Raw genomic sequence first — 16,340 nt, 5'->3', positions numbered from 1 at the left:
CCGGTTCTTTTCAAATATCTTTGTAGATGTACTCTTTTCTTCTCGGGGTCTAGAAGGATAATCATTGGGAATATATGAAGCCTTTAGGCCATGCTTTGAATTCATACAAATAGAGAGCATATCTATTTGTTTCGTCCTTCATACTGCCGGGAAGCCACTTAGAACAAATCACAGACTTCATATTGGTATCATTATCTAACACCTGTGGAAAAGCCATGGGACTTCTTTCCACTGTTAAGTAACAGAGCGACTGTCCCTTCACAGCTAAAGGTCTCCCAAGGGCTCTTTCATCTCCATACAGCAAAACACCCAGCCCATCACCAAGAGCGAGAGTTCCGGCCTCTGTATTATGTACGCCACAAAGAACTAAAATACAGTGAGAAAAGAATGAATCAAGCCGAGGGGCTGCCACGGGGGCTGGAGCCAGGTTTCTTGACGAGGCCAGCGAAGAAGTTCGCCAAGGCTTGGTTGTGCGCTTTCTCGTCATTACCACCGGTGCCTGCATATGGGCTCTCTTTCTTTAGGGTTCGGCTAGCCTCGCGGTCCTAGGGTAATATTTAGCTATGTCCTAGGGTTGGAAGGGTGACGCGCTGGTCGGGTACTTACCCGAAGCTTTTTCAACATATCATCGGCGTCCACTTGGATGCCGCCCATGTTGAACTGTACAGGGCCGATGTGGTCGTTTACTTTGCCTTCGTCGGCCATGGGAGACATCTCCAGTTGTGGGGTGGGCTGGTTTGAATTCTCCATTTCATCCTTGGCTTTGAGATCTTCCAGTTTCCCCACTTGGGCTGCGAAGAAATCTTGGAGGTCAGTGGTCTCGATTTCGATCTTGGTCGTGTTGCCATGGGGGTTGGCTGCGCCTCGTTTGGGATCAATGATCGTCTGTTCGAACATGGTCACCGCACTTGTGCCTTCTTCCGCTAGGCCGTTCTCGCTCGGTTGCTTGTTGTCTGTGGATTTGTAGATTGACTCGGGAGGGTCCTGGATCTCAATTGACCACGCCGTCGATACCCCCTCCATGTCAAATCCTTCCCGAATAATTCGGATCTTACCCCACGAATCCCAGTTGGCTGGTACCAGGATCTTGTCTCGGTCGATCACATTATGTTTTAATGATTCTCTTTTCAAAAGAGAGTGTATGCCCAGAGAAGAATGAATCAGGCCCTGAAGAGAGTTTGCAAGGAATGGGGTAGTATAGATGAGTGATGCGCCGTCTGTTTGGGGTCAGAAAAGAGCCGATAATGGCCAAACACAGGGGATAAAGCCCTTACGCTTCAGGAGAATCGTTCTAAGGAACTGGAGAACGAAGTCGAACTGCTCTTCATGCCATCCGTGATCTTTCTCCAATTTTTCGATCTTATCCGCCTAAGAACACCGACGAGTCAAGTCAGCAAAGGTTTACCGACAATGGATTTCGAGATAAGAGTTTACGTACCCCTTGACAGACAACACACATTGGGATCCCGAGGCCCTCGTCCCATTCGCCTGGTCCTAGAGGTATCGTGACCGGACCGCTTGAGTTTGATATGCCGCCTGCAGCTGCAGAGCTGGGATCAATTCCCCTTTTGCGATCGCGCCACTCCGTCATAGTCTCTTCCATAACGAATTTGGTTTCATCGTCAAGCGAAACGAGCACAGAACGTAGCAGACGGGTCCATTCCCTTAGCCTTCGAACCCACGTCCATGGGTCTGACCAGTCCATCAGGATGACAACCAGCGTTTCCGGGACGGACTTAGGGGTCAGGAGTGGTTTGAGGAGAGGTGCGAATGATGGAGAAGGCTCGGACAGGAGGTAGGCCGAGACGCGGGCGAGAGTATCTGCGCGAGAAGAGTATTAGAATACCAAAAGCTAGGGAAAGAGATAATGTTCCATGTACCTTCTTTATCAGCATCGAGGACATCTCGATATGTGTATCCAAGCGCAAACTGGTTGGCGATTGGTGGCGTTTTTCCTTTGCCTTTCCGTTTGTCGTTTGCTAAGCTAGGATCGGCAGACGTGTCGGCGGAAAAGGTATCTAGAAATTCCCTTTGGCTGTCCGGCGTGCCACCTATCGAGCTATTAGCGACAGTCCAAGAATTGAAAGACGGAACAGAGATGAGGTTGAATAGAACTGTAATGCTCAAAGGAAACCAGTACTAACCTAGTACTAGCAAGTTCTTCTCAGGCAAGCGCTTGCCGTTGGCAACAGTATCTAATAGAGAGGACCAAATGTTCTTCTTGGAGCCATCTTTGCTAGTTGGCCGACTGCTCGTTCCGGCCGCCTTCGACCCGGGATTCGGACTGGAAGACATCGTCTCTAGTCCCACCATGCCTCACAGGGCATTCACCCTTCCAAATGTTTGTCTCTTCCGTAGCACAGCGGAAGTATTTTGCGCGTGGAAATGTTGAGTGGAGGCGGAGGGGGAGAAAGTTGAAGCAGCGTCGCGGGTCAGGGGAATCCCGAGGGAGATCTGGTATAAATGCAGGCCCACGTGAAGCAGCCCTACTTCGCGAAAGCCTTTTCGATTGCAGTTTAAAAGAAAAGAGGGAATTCTTTTTGGTTTTGGCAGGTCGTCGAGCAGGGGGCTAGTTTACATTGTAAAGGTGCGTAAACAATTGATTATTACGGTTCCGCGGGTCTCCACATTTCTTTCTCTCCAACTTCTGAGCCTTCAACTTCCTCTCTTCCATACGTTTCATCATGAATGCTATTCGCCAGGTCCAGGCGCTCAATAAGCGCGAGCTTGAGCATGCGATGTAAGTTGATATGAAGCTCCCGTAAAGCTCTTTACCCCGCTGACAGTATTACCTTACAGACCTCCAGAGGCGTCATGGCATGCAGACTACCGCGACACAGCCTACATCTACATCGGAGGACTCCCATTTGATCTATCCGAAGGTGACATTGTCGCGATCTTTTCACAATATGGAGAACCAGTGCATGTCAACCTGATTCGCGACAAAGAAACGGGCAAGAGCAAGGGATTTGCCTTTCTGAAATACGAGGACCAGCGCAGCACAGATCTTGCTGTGGATAACCTTGGTGGTGCAACTGTCATGGGCCGTTTGCTTCGGGTGGATCATGCACGCTACAAGCGGAAGGATGAGGAGGAAGAGCAGGACAATGTCGCCAGGTTGATGGGAGATCCGGTTATCACCGAGAGCAAGGGCAAGGAAATCGACCGGAGAAAGGCAACCGAAATAGAAGAGCGCCGACCGATATTGAAAGAAGAGAAGGAGCTGGAAGAATTAATTTGGAACCATGACGAGGAAGATCCGATGAAAGAATTCCTCATCGAGGAGAAGAAAGAAGAGGTTGCCGCTGCAATCCAGTTGTGGAACAGCACTAAGAAGTCGTCTCGGCGACGCGATGACAGTAGAGAACGGTCAACCCGGCATCACCGCCGACACCGCTCCCGTTCTCCTCGCGAGCGGAGACATCGAGATCATCGTTCTCCAGATAAGGAGAGGCGATCGCGCCACAGGTCATCTGAGAGAGGAGAAAAATCCAGAAGGGACCGATCGCCGAGAAGATCGCGCTCCCCTGAGTCCCGAAGACACCGAAGTGATCGGGATAAGCATGATCGCCGCCATTGAAGGATATGCGAGATATCATTATAAAGTCTTCCAAGGTTAACTACAGCGCTACACACAACTTTCTCGCCAAGATTATCCCCTTGCAGCTTGGGTCACTCTAACCAAAGAGTGTTTCCCAGTCCAGAAAGCGATCCAATTCGAGCTTGATGGTACCAATTAGCTGCGTACTATGGACTAGGTGTTCGCTATTTGCTGTGCGATATACTACCCCGTTGTTGTGACAGCCTAGGGATTTTCTTCTGTCAGCCAAGATATCTTTTCCAGCCATCCCGCAGACAATATCTCTTTCCTTCCTCGCCCTCTCGAAGCACAAATTTCTCCCAACGTCCCTCTTTCCCAGACCCGACTACCAAGATAGTCTGGTCATCGCACCAGCCTATAAGGCCTTTTTGAGGCCGGCCAAATGATGACCCGATTGGTGGCACATGCGGCGAGCTCAGGTTGGCTTGCTCGCCAATCTCAAAATGTGCGTTGGCAAATGAATAAACATCCGAGAAGACACGAGGTAGCAGGGGAATTTTGCCAAGGATTCCCCATTTGTGACTTGGAGCTGCTTCCTCGGATGCTGATGATGGTGACTGACTGCGACGAGCAGCGGGTTGCTGGTGAGGGATATCAAAGATGTGGAGAGTTGATTTGTCAGATGTTACTGCCAGCAAAGTATTGGACGGCGAAAAGGAAATTGAAAATACCACTGCGTGATCAACACCGCGTCGCAATTCTGCCAGCTTTGTGCAATTCTCTGTAGCAAATATACGAACCAAAGTTCCCTGTATAGATGTTAATGATCCATCCTTAGACTATCATAGCTCAAGACAACTTACAGACTCACTCGCAGTCGCCAGCAATTTCCCATTGGGACTCAGGGCCATAGCACGCAACGGTGTGCTATGTGCGGGTATGATGCTGATGTTGCCGGTCTCAAGCTCTATCATTTGGACCTGGCCCGGGGACCGACCAGGGAAAGCCAGCACCTTTTGATCAAGACAGGCCAACCCCAAAGGGTTGTCGGAGGTCTCAAAGACTGAGAGCTTCTGCGGAGGATTGGAGAATGCAAAGACATGCACGCTGTTTAATAAAACAGCGACAATTCTAGATTTGGAGAGACGAACACCGAGGACGGAGGTGCGGAATTCAAGAGTGATGGCCGCTTTCTGTTTGGCATCGTCCCATATAACCAACTAAGGGTGTCTGTGAGCATATATATTCACAAATTGTGCTGGAAATGACTGCTTACCTTATTCTGTGGAAACTTAGGATTCTTTCCACCCCCGACAATAGCTAAGTAGTTGGACTGGCCAAGCATTTCCGCCACCCCGATGCCTCCATTGAAATCTTAAGTGCAAATAAAGTCAGCCTAAGTTCTTTCATATTCAGTACGTTCTTCACTTCGAGATAAAGCTCTTACCTCTCAAAACCTTGAGCTCACAGGGGTTGGCATTATATACTGTTGGGGTTGTTTATTAGCCATAGTTCATGATATGAGCCAGCTTCTTCCAATATTCTCCTGACAGCTGACTTCAAACGGTTCTTACCACAAAATCCTGTGTCCAGACCCACTGAGAAACAGCTGTTATCATGATTGAATGTTGCTGAGAGTGAATATGGCCCGATGGACTCATCGATAGATTGACGGGTATTCATTGCTGTATGTCAACGAAGCATAGCTGAAAATAATTTGTTGATGAAATGAGAGATATGAGCTGTCTTGAAGTCCCCCAAACCCTAATAAATAGTTGATCTTAATGATCTTTCCAAGTTTAAATGCTTCAAATGCTTCACAGGATGTCTGGGATCATCCCCCCGAGCTTAATCGATAAGAGCAATGCGGGCAAAGATCCACATAGACACCTCAGGCTGTAAATTATGTAATCATACGGTTGCCAGCAACGACCCACTTTGATCAACCCCTGAGTTGATGCCAGTTGGGAATAGAGGTAAGATCATGGTCAAATAGGGGGAATAATACAATGTATAATTGTCAATTCACTAGATTTTGTTGTTTTTTTTTTAGCATCCACTTATTGTGATTGATCAAGACCTCGGGAGAGCTTTGTAGAAGTAAAAAGTAACAGACTGGAGAAGAAGAGCTGTCCCGTGATTGGCCTATTTGGGAAAGGGGGAAACACGAACTGTCTTTCCCCCCCTACTCTCTCCAGACTCTCAGGAGAGCCAAGTTTCACACCCTTCTTCCTCGTTTATTAATTCCTTGCTTTGGACTTCTTTCTCCGGACAATTCTTTAATCTTTCTTTAGCTCACAATGTCGTCAGCCCTCAACGCGGTATGTGCATTCCCCTTTAATTCGGAGCTTCCGTCTCGAAAAGTTTCCCAAGCTAATTGCATGCCCGTACTCATTCCGGGTAGATCAAGATTCGTCGCAAGAAGAATGTCAAGAAGGGAATCCAGTTTTGTTTGATGGTCTGCGGCGCCAGTGGAACAGGTATGATTGAAATGAATTACTCGAATTTCAGCGACTAACAGGATCTCCTTTCTGCGACAGGCCGCACCACTTTTGTCAACACTCTCTGCGGCAAGCAGGTTCTTGAGGGCAAGGATGCCGATGATGCCGCCAATGCCCACCTTGAGGAGGGTGTCCGCATCAAGCCCGTAACTGTCGGTCAGTTGAAACCGCCCCCGCGCGCGGCGCTTGTATCAACCTATCAATACTGACATCGAGATGTCAGAGCTCGAGCTGGACGAGGAAGGCACCCGCATCTCCCTGACCATCGTTGATACCCCCGGATTTGGTGATCAGATTGACAACGAAGCCAGGCATGTATCCTCAGATACCCGACGGATCATCATGGACTGACTTTTTGGACAGCTTCGGCGAGATTGTCGGTTATCTTGAGCGCCAATACGATGATATTCTTGCAGAGGAGTCGCGAATTAAGCGTAACCCTCGATTCAGGGATAACCGAGTGCACGTGCTGCTTTACTTCATCACACCCACCGGCCACGGTCTGCGTGAACTCGATATTGAACTGATGAAGCGTCTCTCCCCCCGTGTCAACGTCATTCCCGTCATTGGAAAGGCCGACTCGCTCACCCCCGCCGAATTGGCTGAGTCCAAGAAGCTGATCATGGAGGACATCGAACACTACCGCATCCCTGTCTATAACTTCCCCTACGACATTGAGGAGGATGATGAGGACACTGTGGAGGAGAACGCCGAGCTCCGTGGACTGATGCCCTTTGCCATTGTCGGTTCCGAAGACTTTGTTGAGATTGACAACCGGAAAGTGCGCGCCCGCCAGTACCCATGGGGTGTCGTTGAGGTTGAGAACCCTCGTCACTCGGACTTCTTGGCTATCCGTAGCGCTCTGCTCCACAGCCACTTGGCTGATCTGAAGGAGATCACTCACGACTTCCTCTACGAGAACTACCGTACCGAGAAGCTCAGCAAGAGCGTCGATGGTGGCTCTGGGTACGTCTATCCTGATACTAGAAATATCTGTCAATATGCTAACATACGGATGAGTAGTGGCTATGATTCTGCTATGAACCCCGAGGATCTCGCCAACCAGTCTGTCCGCCTCAAGGAGGAGCAGCTCCGCCGCGAGGAAGAGAAGCTCCGCGAGATTGAAATCAAGGTACAGCGTGAGATTGCCGAGAAGCGACAGGAGCTCTTGGCTCGCGAGAGCCAGCTCCGAGAGATTGAGGCTCGCATGCAGCGCGAGCAGCAAAGCCAGGGCAGTATGGGCGAAGCAGCCAATGGAGAGGCTTAGATATACCCTGTCGACGATGCGGCTCATTCAGCGGGGCGCCGATTCGCAATGTGATACCGTTTGTGCCAACATGGAATTTTATGGCACCAACAAGTTGGCTTTTGTTTATGGGATAATATTGACTGTTTATTCACGTTAATAGCTTTTTTTCTTCTTTTCTTACCTTTGCGGGGATGGGCCTCAACATAGATTACGGCACTCCGGTCACGAATTGTGGGTGCAATGCTTCTTATCTTCATGGAAGAACTAAGTCGAGTTGCACCGATATATCTCTCGCTCGCGTTCTACCCGGTGCCTCCTTTCCAGCACAGGTTTTCCGTCGTGTCCAGATCATCCTATCTTTTTTTTTCTTTCCATCACATCCTGGCTGCCACCGTGAAATCTTGCTGTGTCATTTCTATTCCCTCTTCTCTGCTTCCTCTCCTGTTCTTGTCCAAAGTCCGCAGCGCAGCAATATTCCCTCTTCTCTTGTTTTTTTTGCGTTCGTGGCTCCTGTCTTGTTCATTATCTCTCCTTTCTCCTCGCCTGTCTTCCTAGCCCCTGATAGTAATTGAGGAAGAAAAAGTACCTGACTAGCTTACTTGCTTCGGTCATTTTTTAGGCTCTGCTACTGTAGCCAATTCCTATGTAATATATATAGCAGCATGCTTTAGTTTGTGTAGCTAGAGCCAAGCTGTCAAAGTATATATATATACAGCTCGATCATATTCTGTTGGTGTGGCTCAACCTTTGTCTAGCTAAATATATATTTAGGACTTCGGCAGGAAGATGATACCTAATATTTCATTAATTGATAATGTTATTTACTATGTACATTTAGGCAGCACAAGAAAGTACAAAACTAATATGGAAAGATGTTTGAATATGATTAGATTTAATCACATTACCAACTAAGCTTAAATCTACTGCAATTCTCATCTGAAATGCAACTGCCATTCACATTAGAGATTGCTAAGTATAAAGACAAAGATGTCTCGAACTCAAAACGATACAGGTAGAACGAAACTGTCTCGAGAATATGGCCATGCGGGAGGAAACATAGCAAAGCTAAAGAAGAAAGGTAAAAAGTTTTAGAAAGAAGAGAAAAAGGACTAAATGCAATCAGCAAGAAGTGAAAGAGAAAAAAGAAACGCGGTGAAAAGCAAGAAAGCAGACACGCAAGAAGTGGTATTTGCGCTCCATTGTACATTGCGTAGAAAAGACGGGAAAACCCCCGATTTATTGTGATTGATGTCGAGGAAACCTTGAAAGGGAGGTATTGGTTTTTGCGAAGTAGTGGATGATCGGCTGAACTGTTGTAGACACAACACAATACATACAGTCATGACTTTGCGAGTGTGATGGGATGACACATCCAGTGAAGGGCGGGTGTCAATGAGAAATTCAGGAAGAAAAAATCCTGATGCTCTGTGGAAAGAGACATGCGGATGACAGCGTTAAAGGATGTCAAACGGGGGTTCATTGTAGCGTATTAAGCGGCTGCCTGTGGCTTGTTGGTCCAGAAATCTAAGCTGGCAACAGTGTCATAGCCTTGTTCATCTTCATAGGCGTAGATAATCTAGCAAAACTAGTTAGCGCTTGATGACTCCATGGGAAGAAAACCCTGGAAATAACATACCTCGCGGGTGGAACTATGTAACATGCGAATGTTCTTGCCGGTCATGAGGTGTGTCAATTCACTCGTTTCAACGTGTCGAATTTCAACGAAGTTGGGCTCGAAGGCCAGGATGTAAGGGTAGGACAACGCAAATGCGTTCGGGTTGCCCTCCCAGGCAATCCTCCAGTCCGGACGGGCTCGCCACCCGTTGCGGTTGACGAAGAACGAGAAATCACTGTAGTTGAGTAGGAACTCGCCGTTCATACGCTCAATATGGATGGGCTTGACGTTCTCCTTTCGTGCCACGAAATCTAGGGACGTGTCGGCCTGATCAAGGAGAGACTGCGTCTCTGTTGTTTCTAGACTGACCACTTCAAAGCCACGCGCACAACCAACGCACAGAGTAGAACGCAGGAAGTGAATGGAAGAAGATTCTGCTGGAATATAGTATTCCTGAGTAAAAGTGTTAGTGTGAGGTGAACCATAAACATGCAAGCGGAGATACAAACCTTGAATGGCTTAAGAGTATCTTGGCCGCCCTGGAACATTTTGCTGACAGCAGACTTCTTCTTTCCCTTTGCCAGATTATCCATCGGCTCATAGACCTTGATTGTACTTGATAACGCCGATGTTTTGACTGAACAAACAAGATGGCGACCGAGACCAATTCCTGCCTTGAAAAAGTTGGCATGGCCCTGAATTTTCTTGGGCCGTTTTGCCATGCTGTTTTGGCCCTCGACGAGATCGAGAGCGTCCATGGGATAAGAGGAAAGGGTCTTGTTTGCCAAAACCAATAGCAGCTGGTACTCTTCCAGAGTATCTATTTGCGTGACTTGGGTAGCCTCGAGAACCTTTCTTGGTTTTGCTGATTTGTCTTTGGGCCATCGCTCAGAAACAAATATGCCATTATCAGTTCCGTACACTAATTTCCGGCCTCCATCTGGTAGCAGTTAGCGAGTGAGGCTTAATCCGAATAAGAAAATTTTCACTTACCAATCGGAACAAGACAGTTGATACGGTTGACTGCTGCGAAGAAGCCCTCGCTCAGGATCGTCTTGTTGTAGAAATTGCTATTTCGCTCCCACAGTTTGTGTTGTTGCTGCTCTACCGCTTCGATAAACTTTCGTCGTGTGGCAGCGTTTGTGGCATAGAGAGTCTGCTCGTAACCACCTTTTCCGAGATGTCTGAACGTGATCGGCAGTCCACCATCTTTGGCAGGAGGGGGGTTGTTGATGACAGTCTTGTTAGACAGGAGACTGGATGAAGGCCTTTTGGCAATACCCAGCCGTGGGATAACTTCTTCCATCTGAGCGATTACCAACAGTTCCAAAGGAATAGGTTTCCTGTAAACTCGTGATTCCTCACGTTTGTTCACCGTTTTCACGCGAACGAGCAGGACGGCATGGTCAAAGAGATATGCAGTAACATCGGAGCTGTCAGCTGTGGTCTTTTTGAATGACATCTTCATGATCATTTGTCGATTTTCTTCTGTAAGCTTCAAATCGACATAGTCCGCAGAATTGAATTTCAGAGCAGCGTTCAGTTGGACCAAGTTGAAATGGTTCTCTGCTTTGCCACTCTCGGCATTGACACGCGAAAGGAAGTCCTTGATCAGCTTGATGGCCTTCGGAATATCTTCTTTGTCAGGGTTGCCATCCGCACTGTTTTTGTAAACACCTTCAAGCAAAAGCGGGTATCTTGCAAGACGAGTAGTAGGCTTTGTCAAGTAACCGTTCAGTTCCAGCTTCCGAGATTCCTTAAGACGCTCCGTGTCTTCGACAAATTTGGCAAAGGCTGGGTTTGATGATTTCTCCTTCTCAAACTCGTACTTTCCGTAAAGCTGGTTGGCACCATATTTGATGAAAGGGTCGAAATTAGGAACATGTTGACAGAATATGTCACCAATGGTGTGAACGACTTGACTCTCCTTTTGCCGAGCATTCAGAGCTTCACAAAGAGCGCTGTTGACCTTGAGAACCTCCAAACAGTTGCCAAACACAGTTCGGATGAACTTCTCACGCCGATGTTCCGGAATTGGCGAGTGGGTGGTGGTTCCAGCAGCGCGCAATGGGCGCATCCAGAAATCTCGCAAATATTCTAAGTCCTTGACGAAATCACGCTCTGTGTACATTACCTCGAAGATAATCTCCTGGCGTTTCTTCTCGTGATCATCAACAGAGTCAGAAACCTCCTTGGACACCGTGCTAATCCACAGCTTTTGGTTATCATTGTCGTCATCATCATCGGGAGGCAGAGCAGTTTTGGATTCCGATGTTCCTAGTACCGGTTGAGGTTTTAGATTCAACCTGGCTTGCTGCTCGAGTCGTCGCGGGCAAGCAATGGAATAGCAGAGTGTATCCCGGTTGCAAGTGGGAGAATAACATTCAGTAAGCAGAGTGAACACTCCATTGACCTCGATTGTTGACTTGTCTTCCCCCATTGTTTCCTTAAATTGATAGACCTCTCCAGGTGCGTCCCGAAGACGGTGGTCATATGTGACATCGTGGAAGAACTTCTGAGCATCTAACGCACGACCCAGCAAAAGAGCTAGGTTGCGGTCGTTGGTTCTGATGATGGAGGCAATCAAGTCCACCGAATCAGTACCAGAGAATGCATTCTGATACGAAAGGCCGTTCTTCTGTCGTTCGCCCAGTGAAATCTTCTCCCTGAAAACCTCAGCAACAAGAGAAAGCAGAGCAGGATAGACTACCGGAACTTTCCGCTGCGAATCCCTAGAAACAAGGGTCGTAGCTTTGCCACCGGAGCTCTGTGTGGCTTGGCTTTGAACGCTCATCGTCCGATCGGGCGCAACAGTGGATGCCATGGACATAGTCCGAGATCTTTGGGATGCATCGCTTGGCTGACGAGATCCAACATACTCATCGGGAGTGGGTTGCATCGGACTGGGTTGCATCATTGAGTCATACCTTACCGGAATCTGGTGATCATGACCTGACGGAGGTCTACGGTGTGGAATTGACCTTCCACTGCTCATGATATGCGGATCGCGATCCGATGACCAGGAAGTCATAGACATAGCTCGTTCATTCGCATGCTTTTCTGGGACAGGACGCCCGAGCTGCGTTACCTGAGCTCCAGCATGATACTGTTCACGGCGAGAGGCAGTTGCGGAGGTGTGATTGAAGTTGCTTGGCGGGGGTTGGTAAGGCGGCCCGCCGAGTCTTGCCATTGATCTTGACCGGGATGAATCGGAATTTAGCGCAGGAGGAGGCATAGGGCGATTGAAATCCCTGGATTCTGGGTATTGCGGAGCAGGGCTTGGTCTGGACTCGAGACGTTGGGGTCGAGGATAGGAAGCAAAGCGTTGTTGAGTACCAGGGGGAATGTGTCGAGGAGGCTGATGTGAAGACATTGTTGCGGAGGTCCCTGGATTGTAGGCCTGGTACTGCCCAGAAGGTGGGGGTGGAGGATATCCATTTGGTGCTCCTAATGGCGGTCCGTGTCCGTTCGGCATCTGCCGTGTTGGCGGCGGCGGCGGTCTCTGAAATTGAGGTTGTGCGACATGCGACGACATTGTATGAGCACGACCCTGGGAGAATTGCGGAGTCTGCGAATTCATGGTATGAGAGCGTCCTGCAGGTGGTGCGCCTCCAAATATGTCAGAATACGCTGCATCCCGCTGCGTAGACGAGGCGGGTCCGTGAGGCCGGTAATTCCGGCTACGCTGGCCCCCCAAATCCGCCATGTTCACGAATTATAGCGATCAAGGACGATTATCGATATTTTAACCAAGTACGCAAGGTATGTCTATGCCGGGGTGCGAGGCAGGCGAAAGGGGTATCCGGGTTGATCGTGGAGAGCGTTCAGGGCGTCGCAAGAGGTTTGTTCAAAATCGTGGACAACAGTAGAAAAGATAGATGTGGAACGAGAGAGAAAAAAGCTCCGTATGCAGTGACCTCGAAGGAAATAATAGATTGTCTCAAAGCACTGATGGGACTCAATATTCCATAACTCCCCTCAGTTCGGATGGGGAATTTAAAGGCGATATCAAACGGTACTAATGGAAAAGCGCCAGGAGCTGTGAGCGCAACAAAGTCAGGGCTCCTTCCGATTTCATGCCCTCGGCATCCTCCGAGACTTGAGGTGAGTAATAAAAGTAGGGGAGTTGTTGAAGGTGGGGGTGGTTGTTGGATGTTGAAAATGCAGTAATAAACTGGGGGGGAGGGGACCAGGAGAACGAGGATGGCGAAGGTGACGGCGAGGCCGGTATGGTAATTTCAATACAGGGACTCCTGATCTGCACTCATAATCGAACACAACTAGTACGGTATCGTCACCGCCCAGGACCCGGGACAATGGCGTGGACTACGGCGGGCGAAGTGGCCATGTGGAACACCCAAAGCCCCGAAACCTATCAACAGCCAAACTTCTCCCTCCTCTTGTATCAAACAGCTCTCATTTCCTTCTTATATTTCTTCTGTTGATTTGCAAGATTAGTCTTGCTCCAACATCACTATGGCAGACAGCGAACTTGCGCCCAAGTTCGCTCCGTTCTTCTCCTTCGTGAGTTCAAGGTCCCGAGAACATTGGAGCTGATAAACTAACGGGCTTCCTATACAAGGCCGGTATCGCCGCTGCAGTGAGTTAATTACAAGCTTGTTCTGATTTAACAATACACTAACAGTTTCCTGCAGATGATCTTCGGGTGTACGTGAACCTCTCATGGATGGAGCTCTCTAGGTTCTAGGTATTGGGACAAGCAGCTTACAATCTCACAGCGGCAGGAGCAGCTTATGGCACAGCAAAGTCCGGCATTGGAATTGCAGGTGTGGGAACCTACAGGGCTGATCTCATCATGAAGGTAAGGAACCATTCATCCAGGTTTACCGGTTCGATGGACCAGACGGTAGCTAACAGAGTTCGTGGCTGCAGTCCCTCATCCCCGTTGTTATGTCCGGTATCATTGCAGTTTACGGTCTCGTTATCGCGGTTCTCATTGCACAAGCAGTAGGCCCAACAACCAACATGAGCTTGTACACGTACGTTTCGAGTGTTGGGTGGATATGGACCTTGACACAAGCTGACACTGTACAGAGGTTTCATGCATCTTGCTGCTGGAATGTCAGTTGGTCTTACAGGTGTGGCTGCTGGTTATACAATTGGAGTTGTGGGCGATGCAGTAAGGACCCTATATGCGCGGCGATGTGAGACTATTCAGCCCTAACAGCTACTCTAGGGTGTTCGAGCATACATGCAACAGTCTCGAGTTTATGTGGGAATGATTCTTATCCTGATTTTCGGCGAAGTTCTTGGGCTTTATGGGTATGTTTCTGATTCAGATTCTATATTCTTAGAGATACTAACATGACTCAGCTTGATTGTTGGTTTGATCCTAAACTCAAAGTCTTGAGCGAAATACCCGTCATCCTGAGCTCGAAAGCGACATCAATCAATAGATGTGCACTAAAGTTGTAACCAGGATAATGGCCAGACATCAAGAAATGGACTGAATCGAATAACATCCGGTGTACAATAAAATGATATATATCAAATCAAAGCCAAGAGCTTACTCAGAGTCCGGTTTATCACCGTAGTTTCTTCCCGTTCAGCCCCGCCCCCATATATACGTCAGAGGGCAGAACTTCCTTTTTACAACTATTTGCCCCGCGATTATTCCGGAAACCCCAGGTTCTTTCACTCGAACTTCAATGTTCTTTATGATCTGAAACTCCGGAGTCAACCTGTGTTGCCGATTGGTGGCGCGCTAACGGGGTATCCATAAACGTTTTTTTCTTTTAACCGCGACATGATCTTTGACCATTCTAATGGCAACCGGAGCAGTGCAACATTCGCCAAATGAGGCGCCAGGAACGATGGTCTTTTCTAAGATAAATGCAAACCTGCATCAGAAGGAGAAGCAGCTCGTCGAGTCCATCCGCCATTCTCCGCGATCTTCGAACCCTTTTCTCGTCACCGAGCGCCAGGAGGATAAGCAACTGTGCATCTCGTCGAGAAGTCTGCATGTCAGCGATTTTACGCTCATCAAGACTCTTGGAACTGGTCAGCGCATGGCCTATCTCATACTTCTCTTAAAGCGTCGCGTCTGACTGTTCATGTTCTTTTTTTATCGTATAGGCACTTTCGCTCGGGTATGGCTCGCAAGGCTAAAGGAACAAAAGGACAAGGACAAAGTTTATGCGTTGAAAATTCTTCGAAAGGCGGACGGTAAGCGCCACTTTGTCTAACGTTGCGCGTGGCGAGGGATAACTCGTGCTGATTCCGACTGGAAAGTGATCAAACTCAAGCAAGTGGAACATGTGCGCAACGAGCGGAAGGCCCTCGTGGCGGTCATTGACTACCCTTTTATCACCACCCTGATTGCATCATTCTCAGATGACAAATGCCTCTACATGCTGGTATGGCACTTTTTTTTTCAAAAACTTGGAATATGCGTGGTTGAGCATAGGGTGTTGACGAATTACTAGCTCGACTATTGCCCTGGAGGCGAGATATTCACGTATCTACGACGTCAACGACGCTTCAATGAAGAAACTTCGATATTCTATGCGGCCGAAATAACAATGACAATCGAGTTCCTACACGATGTCCATGGAATCGCCTACCGAGATCTTAAACCGGAGAATATCCTGTTGGATGCCGATGGTCACATCAAGCTTGTTGACTTTGGGTTTGCGAAGCAAGTCGATAACCGTGAGACATACACATTATGTGGCACACCGGAATACCTGGCTCCAGAGGTCATTCAAAACAGTGGCCATGGACTTGCAGTGGACTGGTGGGCTCTTGGAATATTGATCTATGAATTCTTGATCGGACAACCGCCCTTCTGGGACCAGAACCCTATGCGAATCTACGAGCAGATTATCGAAGGTCGTTTACGCTTCCCACCGAATATGCCGGCCGCAGCACAGAATATCGTCTCCCTGCTCTGTAAAACGAATCCATCGGAGCGGCTGGGCCACATCTCTGGTGGCTCAACTCGAGTCAAGTCCCATCCATTCTTTCAAGATGTCATTTGGGATGATTTGTTTTATCGTCGGGTGAAAGGTCCTATAGTTCCCCGCCTATCCCACCCGGCAGACACGGGTAACTTTGAAGAATACCCGGATCCCCCCGACCTCAGAAACATGAACATTTACACGGAAGATCTAAAGAAGAAGTACGAGCCATTATTCAGTGATTTCTGAAAGATCTTTTTTCCTTTACAGCCCTCCAGGGTTTCATCGAATCTTCAAAGTTCTTTCGAAATTCCCAGACGGCCATCTCTATAACCCCACGAAACCCCCACGGACGCCTTCACCGTGAGCGAATGCTCCTCCAGCAGAGGCCGCACCTGCCATCATTCGTGCCGATCTTAACCTTTTGCTTCCAGATGAGATCCAATGACAATCCTTGGAATGTACATCTGGAAAATCTGGCCTTAGGGAATATGCTGCTCAGCTGGTCTCACTG

General features: G+C 48.5%; 7 protein-coding genes across 7 annotated transcripts; 4 read left to right on the top strand and 3 right to left on the bottom strand.

The window, feature by feature from the left end:
• Positions 1–392: 392 nt before the first annotated feature.
• Positions 393–2,295, bottom strand: PGRI_058880 (dynein family protein; the record flags this gene model as incomplete). Its single annotated transcript, XM_040793601.1, has 6 exons — positions 393–545; positions 607–1,217; positions 1,275–1,368; positions 1,439–1,821; positions 1,881–2,051; positions 2,145–2,295. 6 exons carry the CDS (start codon positions 2,293–2,295, stop codon positions 393–395), a joined length of 1,563 nt encoding a protein of 520 aa, XP_040648456.1.
• A 389-nt stretch (positions 2,296–2,684) lies between these two features.
• Positions 2,685–3,580, top strand: PGRI_058870 (IST3 family RNA-binding protein; the record flags this gene model as incomplete). Its single annotated transcript, XM_040793600.1, has 2 exons — positions 2,685–2,740; positions 2,800–3,580. The coding sequence occupies 2 exons, from the start codon at positions 2,685–2,687 to the stop codon at positions 3,578–3,580; spliced, it is 837 nt and encodes a 278-aa protein (XP_040648455.1).
• A 242-nt stretch (positions 3,581–3,822) lies between these two features.
• On the bottom strand, positions 3,823–5,224 carry PGRI_058860 (phosphatidylinositol-3,5-bisphosphate binding protein HSV2; the record flags this gene model as incomplete). The annotated part of the gene is made up of 5 exons (XM_040793599.1): positions 3,823–4,350; positions 4,405–4,761; positions 4,818–4,915; positions 4,989–5,027; positions 5,116–5,224. 5 exons carry the CDS (start codon positions 5,222–5,224, stop codon positions 3,823–3,825), a joined length of 1,131 nt encoding a protein of 376 aa, XP_040648454.1.
• A 617-nt stretch (positions 5,225–5,841) lies between these two features.
• On the top strand, positions 5,842–7,309 carry aspA (uncharacterized protein; the record flags this gene model as incomplete). Its single annotated transcript, XM_040793598.1, has 5 exons — positions 5,842–5,862; positions 5,946–6,021; positions 6,082–6,198; positions 6,354–7,008; positions 7,066–7,309. 5 exons carry the CDS (start codon positions 5,842–5,844, stop codon positions 7,307–7,309), a joined length of 1,113 nt encoding a protein of 370 aa, XP_040648453.1.
• A 1,471-nt stretch (positions 7,310–8,780) lies between these two features.
• On the bottom strand, positions 8,781–12,612 carry rom2 (putative Rho guanyl nucleotide exchange factor (Rom2); the record flags this gene model as incomplete). Its single annotated transcript, XM_040793597.1, has 4 exons — positions 8,781–8,867; positions 8,928–9,359; positions 9,416–9,846; positions 9,900–12,612. The coding sequence occupies 4 exons, from the start codon at positions 12,610–12,612 to the stop codon at positions 8,781–8,783; spliced, it is 3,663 nt and encodes a 1,220-aa protein (XP_040648452.1).
• A 770-nt stretch (positions 12,613–13,382) lies between these two features.
• PGRI_058830 (V-type proton ATPase proteolipid subunit) lies at positions 13,383–14,277 on the top strand (the record flags this gene model as incomplete). Its single annotated transcript, XM_040793596.1, has 8 exons — positions 13,383–13,430; positions 13,489–13,506; positions 13,562–13,574; positions 13,646–13,728; positions 13,785–13,906; positions 13,962–14,046; positions 14,104–14,189; positions 14,241–14,277. 8 exons carry the CDS (start codon positions 13,383–13,385, stop codon positions 14,275–14,277), a joined length of 492 nt encoding a protein of 163 aa, XP_040648451.1.
• Positions 14,278–14,692: 415 nt separating this feature from the next.
• On the top strand, positions 14,693–16,075 carry PGRI_058820 (cAMP-dependent protein kinase; the record flags this gene model as incomplete). The annotated part of the gene is made up of 4 exons (XM_040793595.1): positions 14,693–14,927; positions 15,003–15,092; positions 15,159–15,283; positions 15,353–16,075. 4 exons carry the CDS (start codon positions 14,693–14,695, stop codon positions 16,073–16,075), a joined length of 1,173 nt encoding a protein of 390 aa, XP_040648450.1.
• Positions 16,076–16,340: the final 265 nt, after the last annotated feature.

This window comes from Penicillium griseofulvum, assembly GCF_001561935.1.
Source record: "Penicillium griseofulvum strain PG3 chromosome Unknown contig_95, whole genome shotgun sequence".
Taxonomy (NCBI): Eukaryota; Fungi; Ascomycota; class Eurotiomycetes; order Eurotiales; family Aspergillaceae; genus Penicillium; species Penicillium griseofulvum.
Note: the sequence above shows the minus strand (reverse complement) of the source record. Positions and strands in the feature narration are given on the sequence as shown.